The sequence below is a fragment of the Oryzias melastigma genome, linkage group LG7 (genome assembly GCF_002922805.2).
Source record: "Oryzias melastigma strain HK-1 linkage group LG7, ASM292280v2, whole genome shotgun sequence".
NCBI lineage: Eukaryota > Metazoa > Chordata > Actinopteri > Beloniformes > Adrianichthyidae > Oryzias > Oryzias melastigma.
In genome coordinates, this window is record NC_050518.1 from 20,274,238 (window position 1) to 20,291,826 (window position 17,589).

The window sequence follows — 17,589 nt, forward strand, 5'->3', positions numbered from 1 at the left end:
TTCAGCAAATGCAATAAATCTGAGAGGATATTAGTATTTTTCTGTCTTATAACACATGCAGAGACTATTACGAGCACAAAGACAGAGTTTGTCAGCTTTGATAGAAAGACAGAGAACAAAAGAGGAAAAAAGTGAATAAATGTTATGGTTTGAGTCTCAAATAGATAGTCAATTTATCCCAAGCAATAAATACCTATTGTCCTCGGCATCCAAGACTGCATCATACAAATCCCTGAGAAACAGCTGCGTCCCAATTGATCTTCGGGAAGCAGACTCTCCCTGTTGGAAAAAAGTCACACCAGAATTGCAAAGTGTACTCAAACCCTCCAATGCAATTTCTCTGTCAGCCATTCTGAATTAAAGCTCTAATAAAGTAGTTTTCTCTTAAACGCAGAGTTCCCTGAAGCTGTTTGGCGTGCTGCTCTGAGATACAGAACTTTTTATATCCCTGAGGATTTTACTTTTGGTTTCGCCTTACTGAGTTCTAGTGGATTCAGACAGGAAAACAAATGTAAACAGTGTGAGGAGGAGTTGCAAGGGAGAAGGTTCGAGCAAAGAGGAGATCTATGAACGTGTTTGAGTATGGAGAAAGCTGGTGCAGAAGTTTGAAAGGAGGGCAAATAATGGTGACTTAGGAAGAACCTAGAAGAATAAAGTTTAACTGGTGACAGTGTCAGAGAAAAATATTGATCGAGTTTATCAGTCTGAACACAAGGTGGCTACATGTCAAAGATAAGAGAGTAAAAATGAAGCCAACATTAAAGATAGCTAGCTAGCAAGCTAGCAGGTTTTTCAAATGTTAGATTAGTTCCCTGATGTTGGAAAAACATAAAAAAAACATTAAAATTATATTCTTTTCAGAACATAGAAGCCATGTAAAATGTACTATTATTTCATTTTAGTTTAAAATGTAGTTATTTTATTTCCCTGAAAGCCTTTGGAGTTATTGTTGTTGCAAAGAGCTTTATAAATAAGGTTTGATTGATTTAAAATAAATGTCTGTCAGCATGGGGTTCTGCCTCCTGTTCTCTTCTGTTGTGTCCTGAATGAGTTTTAAATTTACAAATCTACAAATAAAATGTAAACAAAAAGCTCTTGAATATTTCAAATTAACGCGCTCTGCTCCACCTATTCATATCTCATAAATTGTGTTAAAAAGATCAATGCTAAGAATGGATGGAAAACCAAATTGTAAATATATATTTTTAAAAAAATACAACAGTACACATCATAAACTTGAAACAAATATTGAAGATTTGTGGTGTACAGTAGTGATAATCTCTCCCAAAGTTTGGCAGTACATTATATAGGTGAGTAATGATTCACTTTAACAATGATACGATTCATAGTCAATATAGATTCATTTTAATCAATCTGACTCACTGACCTAAAATCGATCCAGGACGTCTTTAGATACAACTTTATCCAGTGTGACTCAGAGATCAATACTTCTGAACAGTGCAGGTGAAGTTTCACAGATTTCTTGTGTTTCTTGCAAGATGATTAAGAGTCAATTAAATTTGTGTACAAATAAACAAGAATGAATGGCATTCACATTTTAGCTTGATAAAGTTCAGTTCACTTCTGTTTTTCCACATCAAAATAATACAAATGGAACATTATATGGTCACATCTATTTGCTAAATTCAGTTTTTCCACACATTGGACTGTAATGATGGATTGATCAGTTTTTGCTGTCATCATGTGTTGTTTGCTGTGATTTTTTTTTTCTTCAGAGACTCTGCAGGTTAGTGGTTACTTCTGTACGTCCAGCAGGTTCACCGACCTTCAGCTGACCTTCTGACAGATGAAGATTCCCCACCACAGCACAGACATAATCACCCACAAGGTAGAAAGTAGCTCTAAAAGAAGACTCTCCGGATGCTCTTTTTCAAAGTGCGTCACTACAGCGCCCCCTTGTGGTTCCCTTGTTTCTAAACCTTTATTTAAACTGGAAACAGTTCTGCGTTCACTGCTTCTCTTCAGATTATTACTAAAACATGCTAAATTGAACACAGTCTTTCATATATATATATATATATATATATATGTATATGTCATAGTAATGCACAGGTGTCCCAACTTTTCAATTCGAAGGCTTAATGTTTGAAATTAATTTGAATTAAGTGTCTAGAATATTTAAATTAACTCACAATGATTATATAAAGGTTAAATAAATGCAGAGTCACTTAAAGTAATATTAATATGAATAATATAGTAATACATTTTTACTTTAAAATGCTTTTGAAGGGCAGTCAACACTGTACTAAATAATTAAACTATAAAGCCACAAACAGATTGAGAAAGGGAAGTGGTGGTGGAAGCAATAAGGAATATGATCGTTTGAACAGATAGTTTTGGGTTTAGTTTCAAAGGTAAGTCTCTATTCCTAATGAGAATACAGAGTTTAGGATCCCTCTTCGATCATCTTTTGATCTACTGTAAAAGCTCTTGTAATTATCTGCTATCTTTACCTAAAGATTTGGAAAGCCGTCTGTGGTGACGTCTAAAACGCTCTTGTGTTTCACTAAAGCTGATCTGCTGATGCAGAAGGAAAGTGCTTTAGTGTGTTTTTGTTGTCTGGTTCTAAAGAGCAGGAGTGCTCATCTGTTCAGCTGGTTTGTGGGATCACACACCGCAGCTGTCTGTCTGTCTGGATTCCAGAAAGTTCCTCTGGCTCAGATGATCCAACCTTTCCCATCGGCCCCCGTTGGGCCCACCATAGCGGGACCCGCCGGCCCCCAGAGCAACATCAGCGCCAAGGTGTGTTTACAGGTGATTATATCAGCTAATCGTTGGATTACAGCATGTCGAGTCCCTATAAGCTGCAGGGCAAAAGACAGAACGCTCCGGTGAGATTCTCCGGGGTAATCCGGCCCCAGAAGCCCCGCCTGTTCTCACATCTGGCCCGCCTGGATTTACTCATGTAATCCTTGATTTTTAAAACCATTTTATCATGCTTGACTGCTGATACGCTGGACTTTAATTATTCAAATGCAGCTTTCTATTTTCGCTGTGGAGTAATTACACATGTTCGATTAGCTTGGGGTAAGCCTGCGGTGGGACGGGGCTGCAGGTTGGCCCATGCGCCCGTTAGGCGGATGGGTTGATGTAGCACCAAGATTTGCAAAAAGTGAAGCATTCTTGATCAACTATTGGAGGATATTTGCTCCACGGAAGCCGGAAATGTGCAGGGTTAACACGACGCGTGGCGGCAGATGTCAAAAAGCATGCTGTAAAAAATGTCTGATTAACACAAAGGGGGCACTTTGGTAAACCCTGATTATAGGAGCACTTTCATTTATTAAAACTCTGCCAATCCCCCTGTACTCTTTCAGAGACGGATTAAAACCAGGTAGACACCATTGTCTGTCTAAACAATCCCTCACAACAATCCCTCTTTAAGCCGTTTCCAGATGCCCCGGCCCGGACTGGCGGGCCGCCTGTAATCTCAGCAGAAGCTTATGGGTCACTACTACAACCACACATTCCCCCATTCATCAACCTCATCCCCCTCAATGCGGTGATTGGATTTAGGACATGTTTTACAGGGGTGGGCGGAAAAAAGGAGAACAGCAAACCCAACGTGTTTACAAGCGCGGTGCTGTGAAAAGGCCCCGCGCACGAGCGGCCGGCCATATGGAGTGGATAACCCGGGGAAACATCTGCCGTCGATCAGAGCCATGAGACCGCCGGCTCTGACCTTCACATGGAACACAGGAACATCTGGTCCCTCCCCGACCAGCTCCTAAAAGCCAAACGGGAGCAAGGCTGTCACCGTGGGAGACCAGGCTGCTCCTGCAAGTCTGATGTGGAGCTTCAGAATCTGCCCAAAACATGAAAACCTTTCAATTTAAATGGTCCTTTCAACATAGATAATGAAATATTTCACTAAATGTTGTGAATCAGGAGCAGACAAAAAAATGCTGTTGGAAAAAGATCGTATTTGTGACGTAGAAATACTTGTATGTCTTTGGTTCTCGTCAGGTTTGAGGGGCCCTAAGCTAGTGGGAGAGGGGAAGGGAAAGGGGGCGGGGTCACTCAGTGTCAACAACTCAGACGAATTTCTAAACCTATGTATGTATCAGGTATTTGACATCGGCTGTGTCCAAATTCAGGTTCTGCATCCTCCCGAGCCCGTTGCCTTCGCGATCTCCGATGTCCGTGTCCTTCGTTAGCGGGTATACCGGATGTTAAGTGCTGTGAATTTGGACGGTCTAGCCTTGTTTTTTTTTTTTTTTTTTTTATAACTTTATTGAACAAACAAAACAACGAAAGCTGTTTTAACTTTGCTAGCTAGTTTCCTGTAGCCTGGCCACCGTGAGTTGAACGTGTTGTGAATCATTTAGCTCGAAATGATTGAGTTTTTTTTAATTTAAATTCTACTTTTGGAGGAGTTGGAGCAGATCCATTGCTACCACCGGCACTTGTTGGTGTTTTTCCGGCGGAGACAAAACGATCTGCAGGTACTGTATACAAACGCTTAAAAAACATCTACGAGCTCTTTTACATATTAGCTTTAGCTAGTTTAATTGAAATATTTATTTAGCAACACTATTACAAGTTGTAAAATATACAAATACTGAATTTGTGGGTTTGTGGATTATTCAAGTTTTGTTTATTTCACAAGTTATTGCTGTAAATGTAACTTAGTATAAGTACCTACACATTTCTGAGAATAAAAAACATGTACCAAATAACTACAATGGGTTTTTATTTTATTAATCATACTACAATAGTGTTAAATGTTAATTTTATCTTCAGACTTTTGTTGCAGAAATTAATTATTTTTTGTATTTATTTGAAAATTTGATTTGAAATCAGTAAAAGTAGTATTTGTAATGATGTTTTATAGTTTAATAACAAATTACTTAAAACCACATATTTTTAATATAAATGTATTTCTTATGTATTTCTTTATAACTAGACTAGACTCCTGTAATGCAGAATCAATCCAGGAGCTGTTTGTCCAACAGTGAAGACCCAAGACCAGACTTCATAGTGAAGAGGAACTCTCCTGGAGTCTTCCTGAACCTCCTTGATCAGGATCTGTGAATCGATCATCCTCCTGCAGGTGCTGGAGCTGCATCACACCTCTGTACCTCATGTAAGTGAACACACTGAAGTTTTTCAGTATTATTTGAAATATATTTATATAAATTTAAACGTATATATTGCAGGTTGTCACAGCATGTGCCATCCTCCACAACATCTGCCTCTGTGTTGACGACACCGAGGCCCCAGAGGAAGATGTGGAGAAGGACGCTGGTTTGGAGATCACAGTGATGCTCTCTGGCAGGACCAACTACCGGCTGAGGTTTCTGCCCTGGGGGAGGTACCACCTTGATTACTGGTAACAGGTAATTAAATAATCAAGATATTTTTTTTCCAAAGCCTGTAAATTCATTATCTCATATTTATGGATCATTTTTGGTCATGCAGCATCCATCGACAGCCAGCCCTGCAAACCCTGAAGATGGACGATGCAGTCTACAGTGAAGATGATCCTGAAACTCTGCAGACCACATTGCAAGATGTTCAATCATCACCCAGAAAGTTCCAGCCCGGGTCTCAGTTGAAGCCCCCCCCATCCATGTCGACTTATGTATTTTATCTTTTGTGAAGCACTTTGTGAGTGGTCCTCTGTGAAAAGTGCTATATAAATAAAGATTTACTTACTTACTTACTTTGTAAATAGTTGGAAATAAAAGTTACAATTAATCCATGACAATCACTGTGTTTGATTTAGATCTTTATTTAAATTAACAAAACAAAAACAAACATGTTTAATATATCAAACATAAACTTCATTTATTTATTATCAGACATCTAAGGATTTTAACAGCAATTCTTTCCAGCAGACTAAAGTTGGTCAAAAGTTACCCTCCTCTCTCGTGCGCTCTGCTCTTCTGCCTGATGTCCTCTGCTCAGGTCTAGAAGCTCATCACTGTTTCTCCTTCCTTCTCTTTCTTCACTCTCCTCTCTTTCACCCACTGCTGTACTTCTCCAGCAGATCCATTTTCTCCAGGATTGTCCTGAAAAACACAGAAAACAAAGCAGGAGAGATGACAGGTTTAATCCCTCTCAAAAATGTTTCACATTAAAACACAAAAACACTCAACTCTACAGTAATGTCACCAACTCTGTTGTTATTGAGCTCCTGCCCTGTTTGTTTGGCAGCTAACCCTGTTTCAGCTACTTTTCTGCTCACCTGATCAGGTGTGTTCAGTCAATCAGAAACGGAGCTCATCCAATCCAGCTAATCAGGAATTACTGAAGCAGGGCAGTGGAGTTCACGAAGAACAGGGTCGGTGACGCCGGCTCTATGATTATAATGAAGACGTATGTAAATGTACGATTTGCCAAAGCAGGTGGGAAAAAAATGGCGCCAGTAAAAGATGATAATTTTCACCCGGAGCTTTATAATTACTGTCGTCTGTTCTTTGGCCCCTAAAATTATATAAAATTGGGTTTTTAATTTTTTTCGTTTTCATCAAGAAAGAACAAAAGCGAACGACCGAAGAACAGCAGCAGGATCTAGCATACGAGCCGAGACCGCCATATAAGCACTTCTGTTGTAACATTTCATATCAAAATAACGTTAAAATGTTTTATTTTAATCATAAAAAACATAAACTTATCAGATTAAAGTTTTTACTTACATTTAAAAGTGAAATTTTCCCCGACTCCGCGTCCCGCATCAACGTCCGCCATTGTTGCCAGAAAATTTCTTCGGGGCCGACCGCAATGCATCTTGGGATACGGTCGGCATTGAAGGATACACCAGAACGATCCTTCAAAATCGGAAGAATGAGGCCGCGTTCGTCGGCCGAGTTTGAAGCAGACCCTGAATTTGGACAGCACTTGTCGCGACGCTGTGACGTCACCGGCCGACAAACCCGGCCTCGGGAGGTCGCAGCACCTGAATTTGGACACAGCCATCGATTCTAGAATCCAAGTTCAGCACGTTTTAGCAAGGGCACATAAGTCCAGGCCCGGGGGCCGGATCTGGCCCTCCAGATCCTTTCAATGTATAGTTATTGATGGCCCAATGTTATCTTGTGCTCATTTCTAACTTTTTACATTTCTTTAAAGTTCTCAAAATTAGCATTCTGCTAGCTTTTTGTACTATTTTTCTATTTACTGAGAATTTTTAGTCCACTTCAGAGTTTTGCTAATATTTACATGCTAGCTACTTTAGAGTTTAGCTATTGTTTCAGCTACATGCTAGCTGTTTTGGGTTTTTTGTGGCTAATTTAGCATTTAGCTAATATATTAGCTGGCTATCAACTTCAGCTATCAGCACTGCCATCTTCACCGCCCAAATTCAGCTTACAGCATTCACACTAGCATTATTGCAGGTCATGATATATGTTTAGTTCCTAATTATGTTAAAAAGTTACAGTTTTAAAGTTTTAAAACATAGTTTTAGAGTGTTGGATAAATGTTTATCCTGTTCGGCCCGCGACTTAAATGGATTTTGGCCCTTTCTACGATTGAGTTACACTCTTGTACTAGGTCATGTACTCACAGTTGTAAGAGACTTGGTGCAAAATGTCAATGCGGTTCAAATCATGAATTTTGCTCGGGTCGTGTCAAGAAGCGCATTAAAACTCTCTGTCAAACCAAATATGAAGATCTGTGAACGCTGGTTCACTGTGGCAACCCCTGACAGGTTATGCCAAATAGTGAACAACAACATTACTATTAATAGTCTCTGAGTACAACCTATTACATTGCATGATTTGGAACTGAACAAGTACCATCCATCCTCAGAACCCCTCCTGAATCTATTTTGGGGTCATGAGGTTGCAGGAGCCTATCCCAGCTACTGTTGACCAAAGGCGGGGTACACCCTGAACAAGTCGTTGCTCACTCACTAGTAACCAATCAACCTATAAGGCATGTTTTTGGACTGTGGGAGTAAACCGGAGAGAACGTACAAGCTCCACACAGAATGGTCCCAGCAGGGATTTAAACCAGGACCTTCTCGCTATGAGGTGAGTGCAAACCCCAAACTCAACAAATACTCCAAATATATCTCCAAATATTAAAATTTGACACCTTATTTATCACATTGTGGTGACTATAATGCTCCACCAGATTTGAGTGCATTACTATTCTTTTAATTTGTGCCGCACAATCTCCAGCAGTAAGGTGATAAACGCTTGCCAGGCATGAATTCATTCCACTAAGATGTGACATATGCTACAGGATCAAATGTCTTTATCCGCTGAAAAGTTGTCCCCTCTAAATTGAAAGAGCATAAGGTCCCACCTTCATATGCGACAATATAAACTCCTCACCTCAATAATTGTATCAACATATAAGAAGCTTACTGTAATTACAATATTGTCTTCTTGGGGCAGCAGCCTTTAGCACCAGTTATAAACCATTCTTTCCTAAATTAAATCGAAACTGGTTGGACAAAAAAAGGCGTAATACCGCAGGAGGACAGAGGGATTAATGTGTAAGTCCGGCACATTTAATATTTACAATCGCACAATTAATCTGACAATGTGTTCTGTGGTTAATACCTGAGCGGACAGGCTCTCCAGCTTTGCAGCAACTGAACGTGCAACTCAAATAATCAACACTATACAGACGTTGGAGTGTAACTTTTGGGGCACTTTAAGACTGGGCTGTTGGGACAACACATTCTCATTCCCAAATTGTCACATATTGACACATGACACATTTTTGTAATGACTGTGTATTCATTCAATCACATTTCAATGAACTGCTGTGTCTCTGTATTTGGTTTTCAATCACACATAGGCGCAAAACTTTATCGAAAGTCTACAAATGTTAAAAAAAACACAATTTCGCAATGACACTGCTTCTATTAAATCATAGTTGTGCGAATAAACAAACTAACTCATGCAATAAGTCATTAGAAACATGGCAATGGATGAGAACACAAATTTTTTAAATTTAAAATCTGTTCAGCTGTATTAAAAAAAAAGAACAAATACATAGCTGGACCCATTTTCTGTTTGAAAACATACATGGTCCATTCAAGTTTCTGTCACGGCACTAGCGCTCATCCTTATCTGTCAAAGCTGATGTCTGCGTCTTATTCAGGCTGGAAAAGCGCGGCAATGGATGAAGCAATGAGGAAATCTTGGTTGGGGATCTAAGCGCAAAATCTTTTTGATAAATGTGAGTTTTTTCAAAATTGTTTTGTCTCCTCTAAGAAATTTATTATTGCAAATCTAATTTGAACAATTTCAGAGTTAATGGAAACGCAGATATTGTTGCTCAACTACTCTTTACATCCCATAATGCCTGGCTATTTTGGTCCAGTTGTTCTCTTCCAAGCACATATCCTATTCAGACTGATGAAACTCAGAGTGAATCGAAGTTTGTCCGAATGGAAACAAACAGAACCCACATCAACTAATGGGTTTAAGAGTGGTTCCTGTTCCCACATCAGGGTCTACTTTGGTGTATTAAGACTGAAAATTTGTCCTGGGTTATCTGTTGAAACAAACTCTGGTTCATTTTAAAGTCCCCCTTTGACATTTTTTTAAATTAAAAACAGGTTCTTTTATGAAGTATTGTGAAGTTTTTAACCAAAATCACACAACCTAAATGTCTTCAAAAGCAGTTTTTCATGTTGATCTGAAGTTTGTTTCCAAAATCTCCTCTGAGGGGGCGTGGCATTTGGTGCTTAGCTGAGCAGCTCCGCCCAACCCCCTCCAAGCGTTCTCAGCCCTGCTACTGTAAGTATTGTATGAAAGGCATAAAAAAAATCAGTGATGGCTGATTGACCACAGAAATGTGAACAGCAGCTCATTTGACTGCAGTCAATGGGAAGATACCATCTTCTCTTCTCCAGCAACTGAGCTAGCCATGCTAGCTGTAACAGATGAGGGTTTAGCGCATGTGCAGAAGAGCTCTCTTGACGTAAAGAAGGTTCATTAATTCAAATATTAATTCCTATTACATTTGTTCACTTTAATAAAAAAAAAAAGCCACACATACTCGTCAAATACTAAAAAAAAACAAAACATGATTTTCATCGGAGGGGGACTTTAACCAAATTTGTTCAGTCTTATTACACTCTAGCTAGTATGTGCCAGAGCCGCGTGGGCTATCCTACCATCCTCAAAATATTACTTCTTATAAAAGCCACTGCCCACAAACTGGATGTTATAATATTTCAGAGCTTTTTAAGTAAATAAAAATAAAAGATATATGTATGATAGCCTACGTCTCAAAAAACAGCGAGTCTCTTCATCCTTTTGGCTCCGTGGAGACGTGTGTGTCTTTAAAGGGTTAACAGGAGGAGGCGCAGCAGCCGTCCGTCCGTCTGGGTGGAGTAAACTTTAGACGTCCATTATAACTAATTAGCCCGGTGAAAAAGCCTTATGGCATCGTGAGGAGGGGAGAAATTAGCCTTAAATCGTTTAGCAGTAAACCGGTGGACTGAAGGCGGCCCGGTTCGGTTCTGAGAGACGCTGCGGACATGAGGGATGTGAGTGAGGAGTCCCTGCTGGATTATTTCCACTCCGCCGCAGGAAACTCGGGCAGAGTGAGAAACGCAGACATCCTGAAGACTTTTAAACCGTTCATTGGCCACAGCGACCTGCAGCTCCGCGGTGAGTACACACACGAGCCGGCTTAGAGGGGAGACGGGACCGCCGCGACGGGATATGACGGGATTTGGTCGTGTGGCATCATGGGAGGCGAAAACCTGTCATTTGTTTTGGCGCGTTTGCGTGTCAACATTGATCATTTTATTTTGAAGAACGCTTTTAAAGGCGTCTACTTTTTAATCTCCATCATTTTCTTTTGTGCTGTAAACCTCACATCTGTTTTGCATTTAAAAAAAGCCCCTTCAAATACTTTCAGCAGGCATTGTGTCATTTCCTCCCATGAGCCAGCGGGTAACAGGACCCAAACCAGCCCATCACCCAATGAAGTCAACACAGAGGGTCACATGAAGCCCCTCCAGCTTTAACGGAACACTGAACCAACCAGAAGAAGATTTAGTAGATGTTTATTACACAAGTCTTTCTGTTTGTGTCCGTCCTCCTACACTTCAGATGCTTATGCAATGTCCTGACTCTTTGCTTGCAAGGCAGTTCTCATATTTGGCTTCCACTGATAAATGTTGTGCAATTCCAGTTTTTTTCAAACTGTGCAAATCTAAAAAACAGCAGATGCTGGATCCAGAAGTACTTACTTGTGCAAATAAAAGAGGGGATATTTTATGGTTCTGTTTGAAATGTGACGCATGTCTCCGAATACTAATCAAACCACACACAGAGCAACTCCGGTCCATGTTGGACGTCAGTGGTACGGAAGCCAACTGATGCCAAAACTTTGAAACCATAATTCAATTCAGCAAGTTCATTTTTCTTACAGATTTTGGCCTCTATTTAGCTGTTACGATTGACAATGTGCAGAAGTCATTGACTGTACAAGAGAACTGGACCGAGCAAGTGTGATGTCACCCATGGAAAATGGCAGACTAAATGAAGTCAATTCAGTTGCCATTTTTTTCTGATTCGGACCTCGCCATGTTGGAATCAGGTGGCCTGAGTTAATCTGTGTTTCTATGGCAACCACTCTCGCCCATCAGGAGTCCACACCCCAATCATTTAAGTAAAGAATATGTCAATCAAAAGTGTTTCAAAAGTAATTCAATACAAAACCACCAAAATAAAGTTGTAAGAACCGACAACCACGGTGTTTTAAAAAAGGGTTATTGTGAAATTAGACTGTTTTAAGTTAGAGCAAATGTTGGCTGCCATTGATGTGTTTTAAGCCTTCCAGTGGCTACTTGGTGAACTTAACTGGCTCCAGGATGTTTTATTTTTTTTTAAACCTGGCTTAGCGATAAGGATAACGGGTTGCCCCTTTGCTGCATCTAAGTTCCTTATGTCAAAAGTTTATTATTTTTAGACAGGAAGTGGTGATGACTAGGGATTCGGTGATTCATTTTCCCTGCAATTTGGTTCCAATTAGAGGTAATTTCCAGAAACAATTCGATTTGATTCACAAGAACCTGGATCGATTTGATTCTGATTTTTTTTTTTCAATTATTTTGATCCATTCAATTCAATTTTAACGCTATAGCATTACAGCTTATTTCAGAAGAAGAAAGTATGAGCAAAAAAACGTGTTTTAGACCACAAATGATTACTTTAAGAAAACATATACAATAGGGATACAATAATTCATTTTCCCCACGATTCAGTTCTGATACAGTTCGGTTTTGACCTGTGAATTGTGACATCCCATTGACAATGTGTCATTGTATGCAAACACTAGCCAACTCATTAACATTGAGCCTTGCAGTTTTGGAAAAATTAAAAAGAGGTTTTTCCCATTTATAGTCATTATATTTGGATGCAATGTTGCTATTTAATTTGCGTTTTTTTTTTAATTCTTTCACAACTGCTGCCAAAAAGTCAGATATTGGTTAACTTAATAAGAATTAGTGAAGTTAGCTCTCAGAAAACAATGTGTGCAAATGTAATCAAAGTCAAAAAGTTTATTTTGGAGCATCTTTTGGTAAATTGTACTTGTGATTCTTTGTAAAAATATTTTCCATTGTAGTCGTGCTCATGGAGTCATAGTTGAACCCTGTTGGCTGTCGCTGATCTTCAAAGGCAGATTGACAGAATTTATTTAATGTGGTTTTTCTGGGAAGCGAAAAACTCAGGAAGAATTCTCCATTCGACCATGTGGTTTAAGTATTACCATCTGCATTAGCTGCAGCAGTTCATACAGAGCCCTCTGGGGACGCAACCCAGTAGGACAATTATCCTTAACTGTGGTAGCCAAGTGAACAACTTGATCTCTTTGTGATTACAATTCCCCAAGAGAGGAGCAAGTTCCAGCTAATCAGTATGATAGGAAATGGATGCTGTTATTAGGACTAAATTAATCGAGTCAGCAAATCAGGTCTCATTGTCCACACACTGCACTGTTTGACCTTCTGCACCCAGATACGCAAATTATGACATTCCTATGAAATTTATGGAAGCACGCTTCAGTGAAAAATGCTGAAGTGTTCTCCTGCCAGTGTACTTTCTGCTGCTTTTAGGTAACTCTAGGAAATTCTTTGTCATCTTTTTTGCCAAACTTTGTACAGTTCACATTTACCATAGGCTGGTATGTCTATAAAACTTTTACAGATGTAAATTTAGCCACTCATTTAATGCATAAAATTCACCTAAAAAGGAACATAAAAAAACCCACCAGTCTCGCTTACAGTTATGACTTGTGGTAAATGGTGTGTACTTACAGTATATAGCACTTTTTTACCTTTCTTCTCGACCGCAGAAAGGTAATTTGCCCTGTCTCAGTGGGTGGAGTGCTCCTGCCCCATGTGGAGAAGTTCAAGTATCTTGGGGTCTTGTTTACAAGTGAGGAAAGATTGTAGTGTGAGATTGATGGTGGATTGGAGTGGCGTCCGCTGTTATACGGTTGTTATACCAGTTCGTTAGGGTGAAAAGAGAGCCGAGCGTGAAAGCAAAGCTTTTAATTTACCGGTTGATATTAGTTCCAGTACTCACCTATGGTCATAAGCTCTGGGTCATGACTGAAAGAACTAGGTCCTTCATAGGGTGGCTGGGCGATCCCTTAGAGATTGGGTGAGAACCTCGAGGAGCCAGTTGAGGTGGCTCGAGTATCTGGTCCAGATGCCTCTTGGAGGTGTTCAAGGCATGTCCCATTGGGCGAAGGCCCTGGGGAAGACCCAGGACCGCGTCTCTCGGCTGGTCTGGGAAAGCCTCGGGGTCTCCCCAGAGGAACTGGAAGAAGTGGCCAGGGAGAGGAAAGTCTGGGCATCTTTGCTTGGACTGCTGCCCCCATCACCCGGTCCTGGATGAGCGGAAGAAGATGTATAGATGGATGGATACCTTCCTTGAAGGCCCAAGAAGCCTTACAGTCACAGTCCCATTCACACACTGATGATGGCTCCAATGCTGAACTCTGTCTCCAACCTATAACCACCATGAACAATTTTCAGTGTCTTGCCCAAGGACACTTTGATATGTGGATGGGCAAGGCACCAAACCTGCAATCTTCTGATCAGAGGTTCACCGCTCTACCTGCAATCTCGCTTACAGAGTAATTGCCTAGTCACAACTGCCCTTATGGGTGGATACGGGCTGTTCAGTAGCAAAAAAAATAGGGCAAAACACGCAAGTGTTCCGCATGCAACATCAAAGTCGTAAACCACTCAGTGAGCCTGTAGAGCAAAAACTGCAGGCGAAAGGTATTAGCAAACATTTACTGTATACAAGATGCAAGAGCAAAGGATGAAGTAGTTGAGGCTGAAGTGTGCCGTTTGGATTTTTTAATTTTTACGACCCTAATCCAAATCCTGCGGACTGCGCGTGTAAGCCCGTATGTGGTGTTCACGTTTTTAGTGTGTACTCCTGGAGTGGCACGTACAGGCTTGGCCATTTTTAGCTTGCAGACAGCCAGTTTCTGGCAAAGGGCAGTTGAGACCAAGGCATCACTCATATGTCATATGTGCGTGCAACTTACATAGTCTTATGAATGCTTCAAGATACACTTACTACAAGATCCTTAAAAGTATACTTGCACTCCCCTTAAGGTGCACCTTGCACTTGCCGCCTCTTACTTTGACCCTCCTCCAACCCGGACAACCTGAAAACCTGCAGCAACTGTACGTCCAACCGCCCATATGGATGCATGTGACTGTCCTTGAAACAGAGAAACTGTAGGTATCTGCGATAAGACTCATTTCTCCTATAAAACAGTGTTCCTCTCATCTCCATCCACAAACTCCAGATTCCACATTAGTGGAATGACCAATAAAATCAATGTTTACCCTTCAGAGTCCACAGGAAATACTCTTCTAAAAATGCTTGCAGACACTTTTTCCTTTGCTTAGGTGGAGCGTCCGTGTGTTCAGTAGAGACTTTTACTCTTGGCTTTGACTGAATGCAAACACACTCCTCCAATGCTTATTCAAAGTGACCTTGTGGAGCGGCATGTAGAGTCCAGATGCCGTGTCAGCAGTGCAGTTGTTGACAGAGGTTTAAAGCGCTGCCATCTGACACGGCCGTCCAATTAGAAAAGTGCTTCCCACACATTTGAAGTCTGTCCGAGCATGTGTTTGTGGCTTTTCACATCATAATTGTGATGATAGCGCTTTAGCCATAATTAAGTCCACATGCATGACTGCATGTAAGATCTCTAATGGGGCGGGGGCGTGTATTTCATCTGCTTAAAAAAGTGGGGCATGTTTGGGACTCGTTTAAGGCAGACACAGGGGGGTTGTTGCATGTGCACTTTTGGCTAATAAATAACTAGAATACTGTGCTGCTCACTGTGCAAAGCAAAGAGAATTTTTTTGTTAAGATAAATGTAAGCAGCTGCTTCCTTTGGACTTCCTGTTGTCGTGCAACTGTCTCACTACAAGTGTTCTTTTTTTTCGCTGTGCCCATCAGGAAAAGGAAATGCTTCATTTGTCCGGAAATGGACCAGCATATGTGGAATACCTGAGCCTGGAAAAAGCTGCTAAAAATGCCTCTGCATCGCACGTTCTGATATATCTATCGAAAATGAATATTTTCAGTTTTGAAGAGTTTAGGGTACTCCCGTCTGTTTTTAGGCCGTGTATTTCTGACTTGTCAGGGGTGAAAGTCACAAAAATAAAATAACTTTTGAGGCGATTAAATTGAATGGAAGTTGATAAAATGTTGCTATCTCTATAATCAAATTACGGTTGTTTTTGTCCAAGAGTGCTGGTAAAGACATTTGTGCAACAGGTTTACTCTGAAGGGCTGACGGGGGTGTAGTGGTTGGCACTCTTGCCTCACAGCAAGAAGGCCCTGGTTCAGACTCCGACTGGGTCTCCTCATGCCTTTGTGGGTTTTCTCCAGCCACTCCGGTTTCCTCCCACAGTCTAAAAACATGGTTCCAGGGTTGATTAGTGTCTGTAACATTCCCTGTATTTGTGTGGTTGTGTGTCTCCATTACCCTTTTATCCAGAGTGTACCCCATCTTCACCCTGTGTCAACTCTGTGTACCCGACCAGGTTTAGAAAATGGATGGGTGGGTCTAATTATATGTAAAGTGAAAGAAATAGGTGTTAAATGAATGGAGTTTGCGTGTTCTCTTTGTGCATGTTCGGGTTTTCTCCAGTTTCCTCCTGCTGTCCAAAAACATGCTTCATAGTTTCAATGAAGAATCTAAATTGTCCCTATAGGTGTAAAAGTGTGTGTGTGGCTCTGTGACAAGCTGGTGACTTGTTCAGGGGGTACCCAGCCTTCACCCAAAAGTTGCTAGGATAGGCTTCAGCAACCTCATGACCCTGAAAGGGGTTCAGCGGATTTGGAAAATGGACTGATTTACCTTAAAAATACGCAGAAATGTCACTTGTCCTAAATAATCCACTGGAACAAGTTTTGATTCAGTTCCTGTAACTCAGGAAGTGCCAGAGACTCCTTGACAGTAATGAGTTTGTCTTTGATAAAAAAAAACAATACGTAGCAAAAGAATAAGAACCTAACATTTAGTTTCACACACATATAAACACTAGGTGGGGTAATCTCTTAAGTTACCTATAAGGAAAAGAAACAGTAGGGATTGTTCAGAAATTAAGTCTAAAGTGGGACCAGACATTGTCTGTAGTTTGCTTCACCCATATCAGCAATAATTAGGTAAAAATGGCCGAACGGGCAAGGCAAAGCAAAGTGAGAGTTTTGTTGNNNTACGGCTAAATATGCACACAGATGATCTCTAATCAAATTGAAGCAAGTCATCCAAGAAAAAAAATGACATTTTGTAAATTTGGGAATGTAAAGCAAGGGTTTGATTTTTTTGACAAAGAGGCTGAGACGTTTGGACCCATGTGCAAACGGTTTAATTGAACAGAACAAGGGCAAGACATAAACGGCGTCAAAAGGCAGGCAATAGTCAAAAACACAGAGGCGAGGCAGAGGAACGAGTAAACAGGCGGGGGTCAAAACATGGAGAATCAAACTAGGAAAAACTGCTCAGACTGACAGGTAAACACGATCAAGACTTCGCACTGAAGGTAAGGCTGGACTGGGTATAAATGCTGATGGTTCTGATGAGGATGATCAGCTGTGCGTGGAGAAGACTGAAGCAGTGGCTGATGGGAGTTGTAGTGAAGAGGGTTAGTACTCAGGAGAGGGGTCCCTCTGGTGGTCAGAGGAGGACATGACTGAGTGAGTCCTGACAATTTCACGCAATAGTGTATGTGTAATTTCTAAATTCTACATTAAATACTGTAGTTCCGTAAAAGACCACTGAATGCTGGTGGCAGAAGGTAGCATTTTCCTACCAACTTCTCAAAACTCTCTCTTCACTCATGCTAATCTTAACATTGAACAAAATGTGTCTACAAATTTGCGCCCTCTGCCGCTGTTTTGTCAAATTTGCTGTAAGACGCTTGTCAAAATGTTGAAAAGTGTGTTTATTAATTGGAAGCAAAGTTTTGTGTGGGAGGAGCTACCATTTTGACAGCATTGAAACATTGTGGAAGACATGGATGATATTGAGAAAGTATCACGGGTTCATTTATTTAGGAGAGCTCTACAAAAACACTGGCAAGCATGTTGGACATAAGAT

The 17,589-nt window shown here is 40.6% G+C and overlaps 2 protein-coding genes and 2 long non-coding RNA genes across 8 annotated transcripts in view; 2 read left to right on the top strand and 2 right to left on the bottom strand.

Moving 5' to 3' along the window:
- Nucleotides 1-983, bottom strand: part of LOC112159501 — a 5,009-nt gene extending 4,026 nt beyond the window's left edge. Inside the window, exon 1 of the mRNA XM_024293611.2 lies at nucleotides 194-983. Within this exon, the coding sequence (XP_024149379.1) occupies nucleotides 194-351 (158 nt within the window). The 5' untranslated portion in view covers nucleotides 352-983. The remainder of the gene's footprint in view (nucleotides 1-193) is intronic.
- A 3,024-nt stretch (nucleotides 984-4,007) lies between these two features.
- On the top strand, nucleotides 4,008-6,025 carry LOC112159503. Of its 3 annotated transcripts, none has more exons than XR_004948216.1 (4): nucleotides 4,008-4,466; nucleotides 4,928-5,107; nucleotides 5,181-5,353; nucleotides 5,443-6,025. It is a non-coding gene; the product is annotated as an uncharacterized LOC112159503 (long non-coding RNA). The 3 variants fall into 3 exon arrangements; XR_004948215.1 differs by having other exon boundaries at nucleotides 4,009-4,466; nucleotides 4,948-5,107; nucleotides 5,181-5,360; XR_002921500.2 differs by having other exon boundaries at nucleotides 4,010-4,466; nucleotides 5,181-5,360.
- On the bottom strand, nucleotides 5,374-6,957 carry LOC112159504. Its single transcript, XR_004948217.1, has 2 exons — nucleotides 6,663-6,957; nucleotides 5,374-6,323 (listed from the first exon to the last, which is right to left on the bottom strand). It is a non-coding gene; the product is annotated as an uncharacterized LOC112159504 (long non-coding RNA).
- Nucleotides 6,958-9,647: 2,690 nt separating this feature from the next.
- The window catches only part of LOC112159496 (ankyrin repeat domain-containing protein SOWAHA), a 34,722-nt gene continuing 26,780 nt past the window's right edge, over nucleotides 9,648-17,589 (top strand). Inside the window, exon 1 of one of the 3 annotated variants that reach the window (XM_024293602.2) lies at nucleotides 9,648-10,604. In XM_024293602.2, coding sequence (XP_024149370.1) covers nucleotides 10,472-10,604 — 133 coding nt within the window. In that variant the 5' untranslated portion in view covers nucleotides 9,648-10,471. The remainder of the gene's footprint in view (nucleotides 10,605-17,589) is intronic. The other 2 variants (XM_024293603.2, XM_024293601.2) reach the window with 2 other exon arrangements.